The sequence below is a fragment of the Excalfactoria chinensis genome, chromosome 2 (genome assembly GCF_039878825.1).
Source record: "Excalfactoria chinensis isolate bCotChi1 chromosome 2, bCotChi1.hap2, whole genome shotgun sequence".
Lineage (NCBI taxonomy): Eukaryota > Metazoa > Chordata > Aves > Galliformes > Phasianidae > Excalfactoria > Excalfactoria chinensis.
In genome coordinates, this window is record NC_092826.1 from 107726543 (window position 1) to 107745087 (window position 18545).

The 18545-nt window shown below is 37.8% G+C and overlaps 1 protein-coding gene across 2 annotated transcripts in view; it reads left to right on the top strand.

Moving 5' to 3' along the window:
• CREB5 (cAMP responsive element binding protein 5) overlaps window positions 1-18545 on the top strand; it is a 244479-nt gene that overhangs the window by 58975 nt on the left and 166959 nt on the right. For both annotated transcript variants that reach the window (XM_072328199.1, XM_072328198.1), the window contains one exon: window positions 18280-18452. In XM_072328199.1, the coding sequence (XP_072184300.1) occupies window positions 18280-18452 (173 nt within the window). The remainder of the gene's footprint in view (window positions 1-18279; window positions 18453-18545) is intronic.

Here is an 18545-nt window from a genome sequence, read left to right on the forward strand (position 1 = left end):
GTTTGTAGTGTACTCTTATTAAGTGAAATCATCTTGAGGGAAAAATATGCTCAGTGGGGATAGAAAAATTGTTGTGTTTCTGGAGAAGTCTTTTTTTTTTTTTTTTTCCTTTCTTTAGAATTCTGGAAGATGATTACTGCCCCTCTTGATTTTATGCCACAAGTTATTTGGAAACTCTTATTTTTTTATGCTTTATTTTCTAAAGGTCTGTTCTGATATCAACTGAAAGAAGCTGTAGTTCAGGTAGAAATGCCCAAGTTACAATCACAAAGCAAACCGTATTCTGTATTTCTGCATGCAAGTATGTTTTCCTCCCTCTCCTCCTAGAAAACCTGAGAGATGGGTGAGAGGGAAGGCTGGTAAAAACCTGGGATGCTGTTCACCGATGAAGAAAAGACACACAGGCTCAAGTGTACTTGATTCTTTATTAGAAAGGGAATTTCTAACCTGAAGTGAGAACTGCAAAGGGAAGTGCAGTTAAAAAACAAACAAACGTGAACGAACACAAAAATAGTTCACTGCCATCAACATAAAAAGACACACATTAAGAGACTATGTCAGGCTCTGAACTATACAGGCTCCAATTGTAATGCATGTGATGATGGAGGTTCTTGACTTCCATGCCACAGCACCTTTTGGTAGGCTAAAAGTGCCCTGCAGTCATTAGCTAATTAGGTCACTCAGCTCTTTCTCAACATACATTAAAGTGAATGTGTGTGTGCAGAGTGGCTTGCCCTCTTACATTAAGAGAGATTTGTCCTTTCTCTTCTTCCCTCATTTGAGGAGAGGTTTTTCTTCATTTTTTGTTTTGTTCTCTGTGCTTGCTGTTGAGACAGAAAGGCAGCTGGGTAGCTTTTGGCTTCACCACTCTCACAGAGAAGTGGTGCAGCAATGGCACCTGGAAGAAAGCTGCCCCACCTGCTCATTCTGTGTTTTTATCTGCAGCAGTTTTTCCTTTGTCTCAGACCTGATTTTTCTAGCAATGGGGAAAATTGCCTGTCATTCCTACTGATGGCAGAGTCTGATTTTGGAGTCTTCCCTCATGTCCTAACACTGTATGGGAGAGAGGAGACAGGAAAGTATGGGTTGCTGAAAAGGGGAAAGGCGTGAAAAGAAGTACCAATCACCAATACTTATATAAAACACTTAGTCAGGACCTGGTTAAGAAAATGGAAAGGAGCATTCACAATGAAGAAGTGAACATCAGTTATACAGAGGGAGAGCTGAGGAGTATCCATAAAAATAAGAAATTTGAGTATCATAGAATTCATAGATGCTTTGGGCTTCTCTGTGACACTGATTTTTCACCCGTTTCCCATTCACCAGCACTGCCACAGTTTCATCATATGCTCCTTCCTTCCTTGTAGTTCATTTCCAGATAGGCCTTGTCCCTGGAGTGGAGCATGGTTAGATGGCTGACTTTGCTGAAGGGGTGCATGATTTTTGTGATGTCTTGATCTGAAAAGCTATTGTCTGGTAAGCTGGATATCTGAAGGACTGTCCCACAGTTCAGCAATTCCTCTCTCAACAGCCGGATATATGGAGCAGCCTGAGGCCTGCTGGGCACTGCAGGTGGATGATTTGATGATGAAATTATGTCTCATGGAAATGGAGTCAGTTTTTCCTCTTAATGTTGAGAAAAGATGTAGAAATGCATCCCTTGACAAGAGGAGAGGTGGAGATGCTCATCTGATAAGTATTAGAATATTTTTCTGAATAAGAGAAAGAAGGGATATTGTCGTTTCTGCTTTCAGTTGTTTTGAAATGTATTTGATTTTCCTCATACTCTTATCTCTGAAGTCTTCACATCCCATGGCACATAATATTGATGTAAGGCTTGGTTCTCTAATGACAAGTAGTTACCATAGTTATCATTAATACTATTTTTTCGTTCCAATACAGTAAACTCATGCAGATGTGAATGCCAACATAGGCATTTCAGAAAAACTAGGAAAGCCATTAAGTGTATTACGCCTCCACACATAAGTTCTTATTTTATGGATTATTGTTTGGCCTGAATCTTTTTCAGGTACACTTCCCCTATCCCAGTGTCTTTTCTTTGCTTCATCGATCTCAGACAGTTAAATGTGTATATAAATGCTTTTCTGAAATGAGGCCAAAGACCATCTACTTCAATAGTTCTTAAACATGTGGCTAACTTCAAGCATGTGTGTAGGGGCTTGTTGAATAGAGATAGTTTGCTGAATCAGGACTTCCCAAATTGCAACCAATCCTCTGTTTTAATCTTTGTTACTGCCTTGCATTGAATATGGGTAACTATTGTTACTTGAACTCTGTAGGTGAAGAAAGCTGCAGTTTAGTTGATGGTTTGTCTAAGAATAAAAATAATCTTTTGAAAACTCTTGTTACAACTTTCTTTTTTAAAATCCCTTCTAATAAATGATTTCTTTTCATTCATGAAATGTAATTAATTATAATTTCATGTTGTGATTAAAAACTTATTTCTCTAGTGAAATGCTCATTAACCCGCTCATTAAAAGCGTAATTTCTTTCAGCTTTTTTTTTTTCTTGAGATTTCATTTTCTAACAAAACTTGGCACAAAGGCAGTAGTATATATGCATTATTATTGACCAAATTAATGTGAAGCATATATCCAGTCTACTGCATACGTAAATTTTTTGTCATATCCTCAGAAAATACTTTTAAAGAACAATAAAATTAATATCTCACCAGCTTTTTATTTCATTCACTGGCATCCTTCTGTATGCAAATGAAATAAGGATGCCTGCCCCATGTTGTTTTGGTTTGTTTTTTCATCTAGGATTGCAGGTAGTGTGGGATGGAAAACAGGTTCCATGGAGCTGATGCATCTGCTGGAAGATGAAGGCAAGGGAAAAGGGACAATGAAGGAAATGTTTCAAAGTGCTTCTTAGTATATATACTCTTAGCAATGGATGGCTCAAACTGTCTTCCTGATGGCAGTCTGAGTAAAAACAAGACCAAACATTTGTATTTGAGTCACTTAATACAGTGTTTCACAACACAGTGCACTTCCCTTGTATTTATGTAAGACGGTAAGACTTAAAAAATATAATTGGGCTTTCCTTCTCTTTTCTCGATGCTTTTCAATATTCACTTCCTTGCATTCCATCTTGAAAACAGTTAATCCGTATCCCCTTCTTGAATAGCATTATCGTGACAACACAGCAATGAAAAGAACCAAGACTGCAGGACTTCTAATAATACCAGAGGAACAGGAATGCCCTGAAAAAAATGTGCTCTCATCCAGCTGCCCTTCATATTGTTGTCTCCCTATCCAATTTACTAGAGAATTTCCCACTGGCTCTTGGCTCATTCCCAAATGAGAATGTAATCTTTTAAAGATTACACTCCATAATGGAGGGACAAGGAGCTCTTTATTAACTGGGATGGGGAGTCACTTGCTATTAGGAAAGGCAGAGGGATGGACTGTAGCAGTGTTTTGTGAGCTCTGCTTTCTGCCCCTTCTTGTCTCCTCAGTGATAGGATGGCAGGTTAGTAGTGGGAAACTGCCACAGCTGCACTGTAGAAAAATAACTGAATGTAGGTTATGATTATGGCAATTACTTTCATAATGCAGGGGATTATACCATGACTATTACATTGCCAACAAGATTAAATTACTAACCTAATTCTGCAGCATGTTTTGTTTGGTTTTGTTTTTCTTAAAAAAAATAAAATAATAATAATAAAATATATATATATATATATAAATAAAATTAAATAATCTCTGCTTGTTCCAAAGTTGATACATTTAAAGACTATTAATGCAGTGTAAAAGAGCCGAGAAACTAAGGAACTTGAAGTGCTGCCTGTATAGGTACTGTTTGGATCAGATCCTTGTCACTTTGACTTCAGTGAGTAACTCTAGCTAGACACCCTCAACCCCTTTTGCTGTGAAAAGCAATGTAATACTCCAGTAATTTTAAATACTCCCTCTCTGCTATCAGGCAGAGAGGATTCCACCACTTACAGTTAATTCAGAGAGCATTAAAAGTTTTACTTGTAATAGAGAATTTACAAAACTTGGTGAATGGACCGCTTTTTTTCTTACGTGGACTCATTGAACTGATTGGAAGGCCTTAGCAGCCAATTGTTTTCACACTATACTCTCCTTTTACTGTGTATTTAAAAAATGTGGTTTAATACAGAGGATATATGTACATAAAGTAATCAGGGTTTGATCACTTCTAGCATGGAGTGAAATTTTCTGAACCTGGTAGAGTCTACATGATGTAATTCATCCCTGCATCCATAGGAAGGTCACAGATAAGATTTTTTCATAAAAGTAGTCTGGAGATAGCCTTGTATGTGCTGCTCATGGTAGGAGTATAAGCCATGTTAATTATGCAGCAAGAGCAGTTTCCTTTTGTTCATCAACTGGAAAATGAGTAGAAAATTAAATTTTGCAGACATCAGAAATATATCACATGTTGGTCATTAGCAGAAAATTAAGTGGTTTCATGGAAGATCTAATGTTCTGAATCTGAAAATAAATGTAGATGAACTATATATATATATATATATTCTGTACATTATTTTTTTGTGCTATGTCCTGAATGGTAACTTTTGTTGTATATACATTTAAGTTTTCTCACATTACTCTGCCTTACAAAAATACCTATTACCACACAAAACTAGTCAGTATGTTGGGAAAGATGAGATGTACGTTTATAAATCAATCCATTCTTCTTTTATTTTTTAATGAAGATCTAGGATTGTGGATAAAAAGTTTAAGTCAAGCAGGAATGGTCAGTTTACTGTTGTTATTGGCAGGATATGAAAATCCTGAATGGCAGGCTATACCTTATTTTATTCTTTCTTTAAAAAATAGTTATTGTTATTATTTTTTTGTTTCCATTCTTTCTGGGTGTGTCATATACAGAAGAAGGAAATCTGATTCTGTGGTACTCTTGTGTTGAATCTTTTTCTCGCAGATTGCAGATCTGACGTGCCACATATGAGTGGTTTGCCACCACTTTGTTTTCTGGCCTTACTGCTCATATGGGCTTGAAAGAGTCATCTTAGACAGAAGATGGCTCTCAGTTATCTTCTGGAATGGAGAGTACTGAGCACTTTGCTTGTATAAAGAAGTCGATATTTACAGGTGGTTTCGTAATTTTCTTGTGGTCTCTGCCTATTGTAACAAGCTCTTTTCTCTAACTGTGAAGTGCCATTGGCAGTATCTTTTCATTCCCTCCCTCACTTCTGTACACAGACCTAAGGGCTTTTTAGGTTTGTTGCTTTGCACTAAATCCTTCCTGGTAGGAACAGTTGCATGAGGAATCAACTTTTCTTATGTCCCTTATGCCCAGGCAACTTGGGAAGTCTTTGCTTGTTGCCTTCTTTTAGAAGGAAGATGAAGAGCCAGAGGACAGTATGGGCTTACTGTGTATCTACCATTATGCTAATGCTAAATATAGTGATATGTGGGCCCAACAAGCAAATGCTGCCTTATACAGACTGTGCAGAGGTAATTATAACCAATAGAAGGGAGTGGTCCAGATGTCTGAGGGCTGTACTTCAGTTTGACAAAGTAGTTTCACTAGTTCTTGCTCTTCATTGACTTTCCTGACCTCTGTGTACCATGTGCTTAAGCACCTTCTTAAAAGTACTTAGCAGAATATGGGGAGGGTGTTGTGCAGTGTGAGCTATTGGAAACTGTATAGTCAGTAATACAGATTTCTGTGCATTTCTATAGATGTCCAATCTCTGTTAATGTTAAAACAGTAACACTTGAGTGTGGTGGGGGATTTTTTGTGCATTACCTTGTATTTAACTGCCATAAAGATACAGCTGTAAAGTTTTTCAAACTATATGAGAGGCATTCTAATACTACCTAGAGATACTACTATGTTCAGGAGCTCTTAGAGAACAGTTTGGGTGATTTTCATGATGATGTGGATCTTAGAACATAAACTAAGTTGAAAGAAATTCTTTTTCTTTCTTTTCTGCGGACATCTTTCTGAGATTATTTTGGGGGCCAGAAGGAAATTTCTGTAAGAACTCCTCAGAAGATATTTATGGAGGCTTTTCTGCTCTCCTCTTGAACTGTAATTTCACTGTAATTTTTAAAACACTTTCAGTTTTTTTTCTTTTTGCATGTAAGTTTTTTATGTAGTTACTGCTTAAATGAGCTTTAAAACCACAAGTGCAACTTTTATTTACTAAAGTATTTAGCTTTCAGTTTAGTCTGGCCGAAGACTGTGCACATCTGGGATAAAGTAGCCCAAAAAGTTAGCTTCTTTTTTTTCTTCTTTAAAGTGCAACTTACTGCAGATAGACTTAGCTTGCCATAAATATGACAGAGAATGTATTTGCTTAAACCATCAATACAAAGGGAGAAAAGCATGTAAGGCCAATTACTACGGTTTACTTGATGGACAGTAGTTTATTAAACTGCTGTGACACAATTATTTTCTGTTGGTCTAGTTGCAATCGAAACATGTTAGGAAAACTTCTGATCTCACCAGCAGTTAAAAGAAGCAGATCTCATGGGTCTTTCTTATGATGCAATATGAACTACAAAGTACTTGCATGAAATATGGTATGTCTGTAGAAGACCAGTGTTTTGATTCCATCTTTAACTAATACTGTAGTGCACAGAAATCCTAAATTATGAGCCTTACTTTTACGTTGAATGTTTTCAGCTGGGTGATCTTTTTTGTTGCTTTGAAACAATACTTATTTTTGTAATACATGGGTATAACTTGGAAAACATATTGCAGCTCCTTTCAATGATTTTGTTGCTTCATGTTGTGACATGGCACTAGTGTCTAGCAAGCGAATCCATTCCTGTGGTGTTTTCAAAAGCATATGAGAAACCATATGTTTTCATAGGAAAACAGCTGTTACTAAGCATATGCTTTCTTAGATAGAGTGACAGTTATTAAAAGAGCAAGATATGGTCATGACTTGTCTTTTAAGTTGAGTAAAGCTGGTGGGAACTGTTGCTTTGAATGTGAAGTGGTTCTGCATGTAGATATTGCCATGTAGAATTGTAACTGGAAGGAGAAAGAGAGATTAATGTTTGTAGTCTGCAGCTTGGAAGAGACAGTATAAATCTCTGTCCTGTTTTGAGCTGTGAATGCCTCTGTAGGAGTTATAGTAACAGACAAATTAGCATAATGTAATTGGTTGGCAAGGTCAGCCCCTCTCTAGGAGCATTAGTAATGTTTACTGCAAGAAGAAACATACCAAGTATTGTAGGGTAGTGCGTTGTCTGTCCTTTTTGAAAGAAGAACAATCATTTTGGACTCCCTGCATCACTGACTCTAATCATATCTTATTAGAATTCAGACTATCATATTTCTGCCTTAAAGCAAATATTCTACAAGAACAACAATATTCTCTACTATCACACAAATTTTTATTTTTTTATTTTTTTATTTTTTTTTAAACTTTGAACTTTGGGTTTACATCTCTTTTGTTTCTCTCTGTAATGAATAGATTTCCTTTCAATGATAAACTTATGCATCACTGGCAATACTTAATAAATCTTACTGGGATTGTTAAAGTTTCTGGGCTTATTGTATGAGACATAATTATTAAATATGGATAAGCTCATTGACTTTTTTTTTGTTGTTGATATATTTTGAAAGCATGAAACTAGGTAGAATTCTGGGCCAACTCAAGTAATCCAACCTCAATGCTTTAAGCTTTGCAAACACTTTCACAACTGTGTGTCAGAAATGTGTGTTGGTGTCCCGCATTTTAGAGAAGACCTTGTGCTGAGTCACAGATAGAATTGGCTTTTGAGGTTTTGATCTTGAATCTGATAATTTGTGCCAAGTATTTGAGAAGAATTTAAGCATTCAGTTGTAAGATAATTGAGAAATGACTGTTGCAGTATCACACAGGGGTTGCATTACTTATTACCGGGAATGCTGAAGGTTATTATATTTAGAAACAATCTTCAGGTTAAGTTTTAAAAATACTGTCTGTGATGAGGCATTATACCACAGTAATTTTCCTAGAGAGCTGATAGACAGTCTAAAACATGCACAATATCACCTTTAGGGTGTTATCTTATTAGAAAACCTATTTCCTTGTGCTCAGACAATGGAACCAAATGGATTTCCAGACTATAGTCCTTTCTGTGGTCTTCTGATAATGAAAAAAAATCCAGCAGTAATTCCTGGAGTCCACAGCAGTTATGCTTTATGCCTTGTGTAGTGATAACTTCCAGTCTTACTTTGGCTAAGTGGATTTACAATGAGTAGGGTTGTTACTGTGTTCCAGGGTAAGATATTCATTAATGCCAGTACACTATTAGCTAGCCACTTGTGAGAATGGGGTTTTGGTGCTACTTACTCCCTTTCCTCTGTCCCTTAGCTTTCAGGTGTTGAGTAGCATCAGTTTTAGACATACCATTGACATTCTGTTTATAGGCAAAAGCTGCTGTGTGAAGAAAAGCGTTCAGGAAAAATAACATGTCTCTGTGTGTGCTTCACTTGCTCTTCAAGGATGAATTCTTGCCCCGTTTCCTTCATGGCTCAGCTGAAACTCCTGCTTTCCATTGCTTAAATTAAGTTTTGCCTCCTAACACAATGCTATCTGTCCAGCTGGATTACATCATTACAAGTGGGCCAATTACTTGGGAAAGGAAAGAAAGATGAGCATTCTGGCTCCTCAGGTAGAGCAAAGCCTCACCAAAGCCTTTCAGAAGTGTATAATACTCTGAAGGAACTTAATAATTTCTCCAGGATGGCTCCACACTGCATTTAATTAGTATGACTGGAAGCGTGTACATCTGGATGATTGTCTGGTAGCATTATCAAATATAGTGCTGCTTGTTTGTTCTCTCTGTTTACTCCAGTGAAAAGAGAAGCAGAGCAAAATGTGTCCTACTTTGCGAATTCACTCCCTCCACTACCACCACCATGTAACCTCAGTAAGATTTTTTAGTCTTGTGATTTTTGGTGCCCAGATTTGGATGTAGAACCAGAATTGCTTAAATTGGATACAATTTTCTGCAGATGATCTGAAGAATAGATCTTGCAATGCTATCTGGATTTAAGCATGCCACTTTTTTTACATGTCATTCTATGTGTTCCTGTTTCTAATCACCAAAGGACTGTTGTTTATTTTTGCTGGTTTGCTTAGGTACTGGTGTCTGGGTTATGATCTTGTCATTTCTGTGATGCTGGAGTTTGAATGCATTCTACTCTGAATTTCTGTGGAGGTGTGTGTACTTGTTTCTTTCCCCTTCAAAATTCCTTCCATTCTGCAGCTGCTCTATTATTTTGCCTTTCTAGGTGTATACTGTCTTTAAAAGCTATTCTCTTGTCACTTCCAAGCGCTCTCTAGGTGGAGATACTCATCCTGTATTACATGTAAGGCAGAGGAATATGAAGTAATTTGAAGTTATGCAGAAATCCTTGTAGAATGAGGAAGACAGCTCAGCAGTTCTCAGTGTACCTGACCTACAGAGCACCTCTGGAGCCCAAAGAATTGCATTTCTGATCTCTTTCTCTTGTCTTGAGATTTCCAGCTTCACTAGTGGTGAACCAGCTACCTTGGTCACCAAGTTTACTTGCTGTAACTCTTCTTTAAACAGTCCCTGCAAGCTGCAACTTTCATACCAAAGTTGCATGCCTTTGTGGACAACAAACCCTGTTTTTTCCAGGACCCTTGTTGGCTTCTTGCTCTTCTGCTCTTGTTGGTTGTTTATCATGTCTGTCTGCAGGTACAGAAGGTAACTGCCTGAACGGCTTCCAAATAATGAACCTAGTTCTCTAGATTCTTTCAGTCCAAGATCTAGACTGCACTAGTTTTCGTCTCCTGAAATGTCAGCCTAAAGTTGGTAGAAACAGCTGTGGATACCACAAAATGCGTGCTTGCCACTGTCATTATCTCCCAGAAGGTTTGTTGCATTAACTTGGTTAACTTGGCTTGATGCTCTGGTGTTTCTTGTATAATTTGTACTGATCAAAACTGTTTGCTTCTTACCTGTTCACTTGCCAACCCAAATGACACCCTTTGTGAAGCAGATGCTCTGTCTGGATATTTTTTGATACCACCATTGACCTTGATTCCTGGGCCTTCCCCAGTAGTTTGTGTTATTTTTCACATCGAGCTATCCAGGCAGGCCCAGCATTAACTGTTGCAGTGGATGTGAGTTAAAAGAATATTTTGGAGGTGTATTTTATTACCAAGGTAGCAGCATTTCCACTTGACTTCTTAGCAGAAAAATTAAGCCTTCTGGTTTTCTGCTTGAAACTGCCTGAATGGAAAATCACTGGCTGTTTCGTTGCTACCATCCTTGCTCTCCTTTACCAAGTGCTCTGTCTAAAAAAATGTTCTAGTTATTGAATGCAGTCAAGCAGCCACTGCTGTAACTCATGCATGATGCCAATAACTTATGCCAGTGAAATCAATGATGAGAATTTCAAAGAAGCTTTAAATAAAATATAACAAATTTAAATGCCAAAGTGCTGTCTCTGGGAATTTGCTATTAACAGATTATAAATGGTTTGCATAATGTTGAAAAGCCTAGTGCTTTCAGTTAGTGTTATCAAAGGCTTGTTTAAAGCAGTTGCTGGAGGACTGCCGCCCTCCCCCTCAGCTTTCTGTTTCATGACGGATAAAAACAAAACTCCTTACAATAAAGAAAGGAAAGCCAGGTTTCCAACTACCCTCTGACTGGCCTCCAAATCTGGCAGCTGCTTTTGGGTGTCTAATAGCCTCTCCGTCAAAACTTGACATGCACCTACTTTAAGAAAGTTCTTTGGGTGCCTATTTTATATGTGCATTGTTCCCAATTAACAGAAATTAAATGATAATGTAGGAAAATAAATCTGAGTTGAGCTTATAATACTGTTTCTGACCTTTGCTTTTCCTAAAAAACTCAACCAACCAAACAAACAAACAAAATCACCACCACCAAAATAACGCCCTTCTTTTCTGAATTCATGGTAAAGTATTAGATATAGAAAAAACTGTGCAAAGTAGTGGATAAGACATTGGACTGGGAGAAAAGAGCCCTTCCATCAAGTCCTGAGTTTTGGCTACACATACTGCTTTTTCCTCATTTCTCTGTCCTTGCTTTGTGTTTGGACTCCAAGACTTGTGTGCAAGTGTAGCCCATCAATGTGTCTATAACCCAGATTTCCACACAATAAGGTCTTATTTTTAGTTAAGGCCTCTAGGAACTGCACCTAGTAAGTTTACTAACAAATTTCTGTTTTAAGGTTTCTTACTAGCCTTTCTCCATTTGAGATTCATGGCAAGCTCCCTTGTTTATGGCAATCTAATGGGACCGTAATTGAGTCCCCAAGACACATTACAGATATAAGCCAGTTTTTACTGAGACAGAGTTCTACGGAGAATGTATTTGCTTCTAAACATACTCTATGAAAGGGCTTGTTGCTTTGTGTTTATTGGTGTTCCATCTGCTCTAGAGAATACGTTTGAGAAAAACTAGCTCCAGCATGGCATATAATGTTTCATTAGCAGGCATAACTTTGTTTATTTGCTTTTTAAAATTGTATTTAGAAAAGGAAATCAGTTTGCACCATTGACATGCTGCCAGGTTCCTGTTTATAAAAGTCACAATAGGCAACTTGGAAGAAACAAAATAGTCAGTTTATGGCTTTTGCATAAAGTATTACTGAAACTATATAGGGCTAAGCAGCCAGTTGTGATTCACCTATTTTGCATCCTCCCAATTAGCAGGATGGGATGTAGTGTTAGCAGTGTAAAATGCCTCAAGTGACCCAAACGAGGCTATGGACACTTAGTGTTACTGACGTTTATTTGAACAGAAGAAGCTCTTTGTGCTATAATGCTTAAATTGCTATCTTGGGCAAGTAATTGTATCTGAAATGAGCAACGCTGAGGAAAACGCGATATATTTGTAGGAAACTTCAAGACATAAGCATGCAATCTGATGTCATCTTTTCCCACAGAGAAACTATTTCCTTTCAAACTCTGATGACACCAGTCTTCCAAAATTTCCTTCTCCCTTAAAATATGTTCATTGCATTTCCTTTATATCACATTTTTTTATTTTATTTTTTTCCTCTAGTGAATGGTTTATCGTGGATACATCTGGTACACACCACATACTGCTTGCAGTGTGTGTAAAGAAGGCCTGGTGTGCCAAAAGCTCATCCTGAAACAGGCATGATGAAGAGGGCATGAGGAGGGTAGTGGGGGGAGAGGGGATGGAATCCTGGAAGACAAGGGTCATCTTTCAGTATTCATTTCTTCTGGTAATTAGAGGGCACCACTGAATGTCTGTAATTAGATCATGTCACAAAAATTAAGACAAAGGACCAAAAATTCTAGATCCCCTGCATTTTGTTCATAATATCAGAAGAGTCGGAGCGTTTGTTTAAACCAGCAGCCAAAGTGGTGGATAGGCAGGGGGGCTTAACAAGACCCTGCAAGAAGTTCATATGCATTTTCCTCAGAAGGTGGAAGGAAGAGAGCATAGGAGGTGACTGTGCACTTCAGGTACTGAGGGGCAGAGGCAAAGAGGAAGGGCACATCAGAGGTCAGCTGTGTTGTATTGACTTTGTGCAGAGCTGTCACCCATGAGGCAACGGTGTTAAGGGGGATTTGTAGTGCTTACATGGGCCCTGTGGACTTCAAGGCATGGTGGTGACTGCCGCAGCCTTGAGATGGCTTGGCTTAGCACTTCATAGCCTGTCTTGCATCTTGTGCCATGCTTCTCAGCAGCACTGCATAGTTTGCTGGGGATTAATGGGCTGAGATAATATTTGAATCATGCATTGTATCTCAGAACGTCTTGCTAATACCATAACAACAGCTATTAAAAGAAATCAGGATAAAAAGAATGAAATGGTTGCTTATGAAGGTTTTTGTTTGGTTGGTTTTGTGCCTCTGTAGTAGCAATGTTGCATCTACATTAAATATTAATTATTATTATTATTAATTATACTCATTTTAAGTTAAAGGAAAAAAAGAAAGTGTCCGAGTTTTTGAGTGTAGATATTCAGGATAAAATTTTATAAAGCTCCTGCCAGCCTGACCTATTAATTAACATTAATTATCCACTAAGGCTTCAAAATGCCAAAGACATTTTTATAAAAGGACTTGGGCTGCCTAAATCCATGGATGCTTTTAGAAATGTTATCTTTGTTGTCAGGAAATTCTAGCCACGGTGCTCTAAAGCGGCATGTGGGCAGCATTTAAACTCTGGCCTGTGAACCGCTGGTGGTCGCAAAGCTGTGGTAAGTCATCTGCAGCTGCTCTGCGGAGTCATCTTGCCTTAATTACACAACTTATGATAAGAGTACGGAGTGGTCTGTGAGAAATTCAGAGGGTTGACAGAGGTCTCTGATCCAAAAAATTGGAATTCAGTGGCAGAGACTGATAAGTACAGATTCAAAGCTTTATGATTTCAGGGAGGGCAATGTTTCCCTTTTTTCCCCATCTGCCTGTCATTACTTGTCATTTTTAAGTAAAGAGTTTAATTTTTTCTTTAAACTTTTTTACCCCTAAGGAGATCAGCCTGATAACTTTTGACTGAGTGGTGCTCGGGGTTACTCTCAGTGCTCCTGCCCTCTGAGTTCTTGCACAGAGGGGACAGCGAGCAATGTGGAGAAAGCAACAGCCAAAAGAGATCTGGGGATGGGGAAAAGTCCTTCTGCATATGTCATGCCTGCTTTATTTTTGTTTGTTTGTTTATTTTTTAAATGTGCCAGTTCTATCAGGTAGCTGCTGCGTGGGCATTTGCCTGCCTTTGAAAATCCTTTGGCATGTGTGAGCCTCATTCAGTGACTTCATACCTCTCGCTAAGTGAGAAAGTTAAATGGATTTTAGTAGGCTGCGATAAGATCTTCCTAGTGCTTTGTCCCTGTGCTTAGTGTTATTACACAGCATTTTCCAATAGTTCTTTTCTGTGTCCTTTCCCTGCCTTAGTGCTTTTTCTCATTCAAGCCATACAGATATTGCAGTTTAAAAAAAGTATTGCATTTCATTTTCCAGCAAGCTTTCTCTCACTCATCTCTTGCACAGTGATCCTCCTTCTTTTAAATTTATGTATTTGTAATACATGTTTTTTCCCCCTTCTCTATAATCCCTTAACTGCTTTAGTAACCTTACCCCCCCCTTCCAGATCCTCTGCTGTGTTTATTGGAGTCATGTGGGCAATGTGCTTAGCTTTATACTTAGGGATATTGCATGTTAGTAGAAGATGAAATAGTGAAATAGTTGTGATGAACTGGTGCGAGGATGTTTTCCATTCGTGTTGATTTGAATAATGAGAAAATTGTTCGGTTCTGTTTCTGGAGAGATTTGATAACTTTTGTTTTGAGATGATCCTTCCCTTTTGTCAGGACTGAATTCATGAAGGATCAGCAATTTTGACAAGAATCTCTGTATGATTAAAATAATTTTGAAATGAGCTGTTTTTTCCCATATTCAGCCTATTATTTTCTTTATTACTATGTCATAAATTTGACGCTATTTGTCTTGAACTATTTGAAAAATCTTTAAAGTTGCTGTTTGGGAAAGCAGAGGTAAAGGATTTTTTTTTGCAGAAAATTGAAAAAATGCAAAAAGATGCTTTTGTCTTAATTTAGATCAGTTGGATTCTTTCTCTCTTTTTTTTTCTGCATCACATACTTTCTGACTTCAGAGTTTTTATGATAGTCTGGAAAATGGGCTTTCTGTATTATCGGCATTAGGTCACAGATCTATTGATCTGGGAACTCAGAACAAATCTGAATGGCTTATCAGTTTCTATCAAAGTGGTATTTATAATTTTCATTAAACTTCATTAAGAAAGAGTCAGGAAAATATGACACGGCTTCAGTTCAGAAACTGGTTCTAATAGTTTAAAAGCACAACAAACAGTTTGAAATTTAGAATACTCCAATGGATAGTCACAGGTTGATCCATTTTCTTTATCCTGTGCCATCAGAAGATGGGGATGTGTGATTATGAGTGTTGTTGTAAAATGGATGGATGTTTCTCTGGAAGAGACAGGATTCAGCAGAAATTGTGACTGCCCAGAGCCATGGGATGTATTTTGCCTATGTCTACAGAGCCATCATTTCTCTTCTGTGCTTGCCAACAGGGCGTGTGTTCTTGTGGAGTGATGTGTAATTCTCTCCATGAGCACATGGAAGCATGACTTTAAGAAGTTTTTAGTCTTAAAGAAGAAAAAAGGAGAACTGCCTATCCAAAGTTAAATGGTTGCATGTGGGAGAAAAATGCTGAAGTGTTCTCTTGATTGAAGCTAAAAGGAGAAATACTCTCAAACTGGTGAGAAGTTAAGCTGATGATGATCTATTCCCTTTCCTCTTGCAGTTGGAAAGGTTGAGAATGAATATATCTTAGCAGTTTGTGGAAGTCTTTTGTTTTTCCTTCGCATTATTTATTTCAACTTGAATGTTAAATACTGCACGAGAGTACAATTTAGGCACACTGGCAAAGGGAGCATTTCTATGAAAGTTCTTAAGTGTCATAATCCTAGTTTCTGCTTCAGTGGGAGTGGCTGGGAACTTTGGTGCGGTATGAAACTTAGTCCTAGAGGAAATAAATTCCCAGCTCCTGTCATTAGTGGCGCGTTCCCTATGTGAACACTTGTAATAAAAGTGTAATAAAATGAATAATAGTAGTAAGCCCAAATGACCTCTTCAAGGACAGTTATGAAGGCCTCTGAGAAAACTCCAAATGTCATATTCTCTCTGAGTATGCACAGGCCTCAGGAGTGTTAGAGTCAGGAGGAAAGCTCTGTGTCATGGCTCCTGTTGACAGCTCTTCCCCACTGGTGTGAAGGGAGCTTCCCCCCTTGTATGAACACAACCATCATCTCAAGAGCTAGGAGGGAATGCAAAGGGCAGTAAAAGGGAGAGGTTATTCATGGATCTCTGGTGGAAGAGCATGTAGAACTCCTAAAAAGTAGAAGCAGCCTACTGTTTAACTATGTTGTAAAGGTCTCGTTTCAGTCAGTGCTGAATTTTACCTTCTTCTATGAGGTCCAAAAATCATGCCTGGACTACCATGTCCATATTCTCTCAGAACTCACACCATGCATAAGTCCATTTCAAGAACTTTGAAGGTCATCTGCATCATACGTGCAATGGGCCTAGTCTTAAGTGTCATTCTGTATGTTGTGATGCATGTGACCAAATCAGACAGGCTTAGGATCAGAGATGTTGTGCATTATCTCTCTGCTGTCTTTCAGAGTGTAGGCCTTGTCCTAGATACAAACTTGCTTGAATTTTTCTGCAAATTCACAAGCATCTTACCAATGTAAATTGTTCTGAGATTGCCAAATCCCTTTCCTGTGAATGCGAGAGTCATGCAGAGTTTGACATCTTGTTGGGAAATCTTAGGCTTTCTCTTGGCAACTCTGTATATACTAAGTATAGTTCCTACCTAACAAAAGCATTTGTATTACTAAGAAGAATGGAGATGTGAATGTACCAACAAATTTTCTCTTTGTTTTTGCTTCCCAAGTTCAGCCTACTTGCTGAAGAAACAGTGTATTGGAATTGGCTAAAATTTTGAGATAGAATCACAAGAATATGCTTGTAAGCCAGCAATTACAATGTCTTGTGTGCTATCAAAATTTTTTGTATCTATGTAAATCAAACCACTTACACTTTTGAGAGATCTGAAATCAGGAATGAAAGAATGTGAAATTAAATCTTTAATTCTGCCAGTTTTGAATCCTGAAGTAGATGTGGCTGTGATTTTTCTTTTTTCTTTTTCTTTCTTTCTTCCTTTTTTTTTTTCTTTTTCTTTTTTTTTTTTTTTTCCTCATCAGAAAACACAAATCCGCTGAAGAAGAGACATTTTTATAGGAATGTGTTAGGTCAGAGGGAGCTAATTTTGAAAAAGATTCAATATATCTAAGTTTCTTCTCTCTTACTACTTGATGGTCGTAATATATTATTGGGCTGTGAAAAACTGTAGTTGAAATCCTTGATCTGAATTCCTCTTGCAATCCATGCTCCAAAGTGAATACTGGCTATCCTCCTGCTGGCCCTGATTCATAACATGTAAATTATTTACTAGAACAGGAGCTCAGATGGGTGAGTAATCTGACTGTGTGGCTTTAGGAAGTCCCTCTGCTTCTTTATTTAAAATAAGACAGTCAGTTCATCAGTAAATCAACCTATCTATCTATCTATCCAAAAATGAACTGGGAGATAGGAGCATGACAGCTATGGACTTCCATGTGTGGACCTTTTGTTTATTATGTCCTTTTCCATTAAGAATATCACTTGGAGGGCTTGCTTTTGTTTTGGTTCAAAATCCAATATTTCATTTAGCTATGGAATTCAATACATTGTTTATCTTGCCTGTCCCCCAGATTTGAGCAGAGATTTGAGTTTCATTTTTCACCAGCTTTTTCTGTCACTACCTTGTGTGACAGAAAACATACATTCTGTCTTAAATTGGAATTTTGAATGAAATTTAACCTTTGTTTTCAAACCTGAATATTGCAATGGTCAAGAAGTGAGCCTTGGTGGCAGTGTGTGGATGTAAAGATATTTTTATTTTTTCCTTATCTTCAGCCTTGCATTAGGTGGCAATGGAAATTTTCCTTTCCTCTTGCTGCTAAAAACCCACAAGTTGATACCTGATAGGAAAAAAAAAAAAGCTATTAAGACTGCTGTATTTTTCATATACATACACTGTGGGTTATCTCTGGCTTGAGATTTTTGTTTGTTTTTAAATGCAGGCCAAGTCAAACCTTGTGGTTTAGCAACAGTGTGTATTATGTATGTAGGGATAATAAAAGACAAGTTTCATTCTGGTGTTCCTTCCTTAGTATCATTCTGTTCTCCTGTGGCTTGTTCACTGTGTAGATATGAATTATCTGTGATTTTTTTCCCTAAGAACTTCTGAAGGTCTCCAAGCTACCTGAAGCAAAGGTTATACATGTGAAAATACAGTGCTATTATTCCAGACCTTTGGAATATTATTGCTCTAGAAAATATATGTAGGCTATTAGAAATGGCTGTTTCATGATATACTACGTACTGCTTGTTACTTCAGGACTATAAAGCTTGATCTGCTTGTCAGTCTGAGCAGACCTAGTACACAGTAAACAACCCACACAGTAAATCAAAGTGCCGTGCACTTACCACAGAAGTCATTTTCAAACAAAACATATATCACATTCAGTCAAAAGAATGTGTGTTAAATGTCCCCGTTATAAATCAGAAGTCAGAATCGCAGAAGCGTGATTAGTCAACTTGCAGGTATTTTTCCATTTATATTGCCAGTAAAAGTAAATACAAACAATATACATTTTTGTCTGCAATCTCCCTTTTCCTTTCCTTTCACAGAATATCTCCATGCATAACACAGTTGGAGGAGCAATGGCAGGACCTGGATCTCACCAGCTGACAAATACAAGGATGCCAAACCACGACACCAGTGTTGTGATTCAACAAGCCATGCCATCTCCACAGTCCAGTTCTGTCATTACACAAGCACCTTCCACAAATCGACAGATTGGGTAAGTCTGTTCCCCTTTTTTCATTTCTCCATTTTTCTGGATCCAGCATTTGCATTCAGGACAAGATGCTGTCCTATTGGTTTCTAAGGAGTT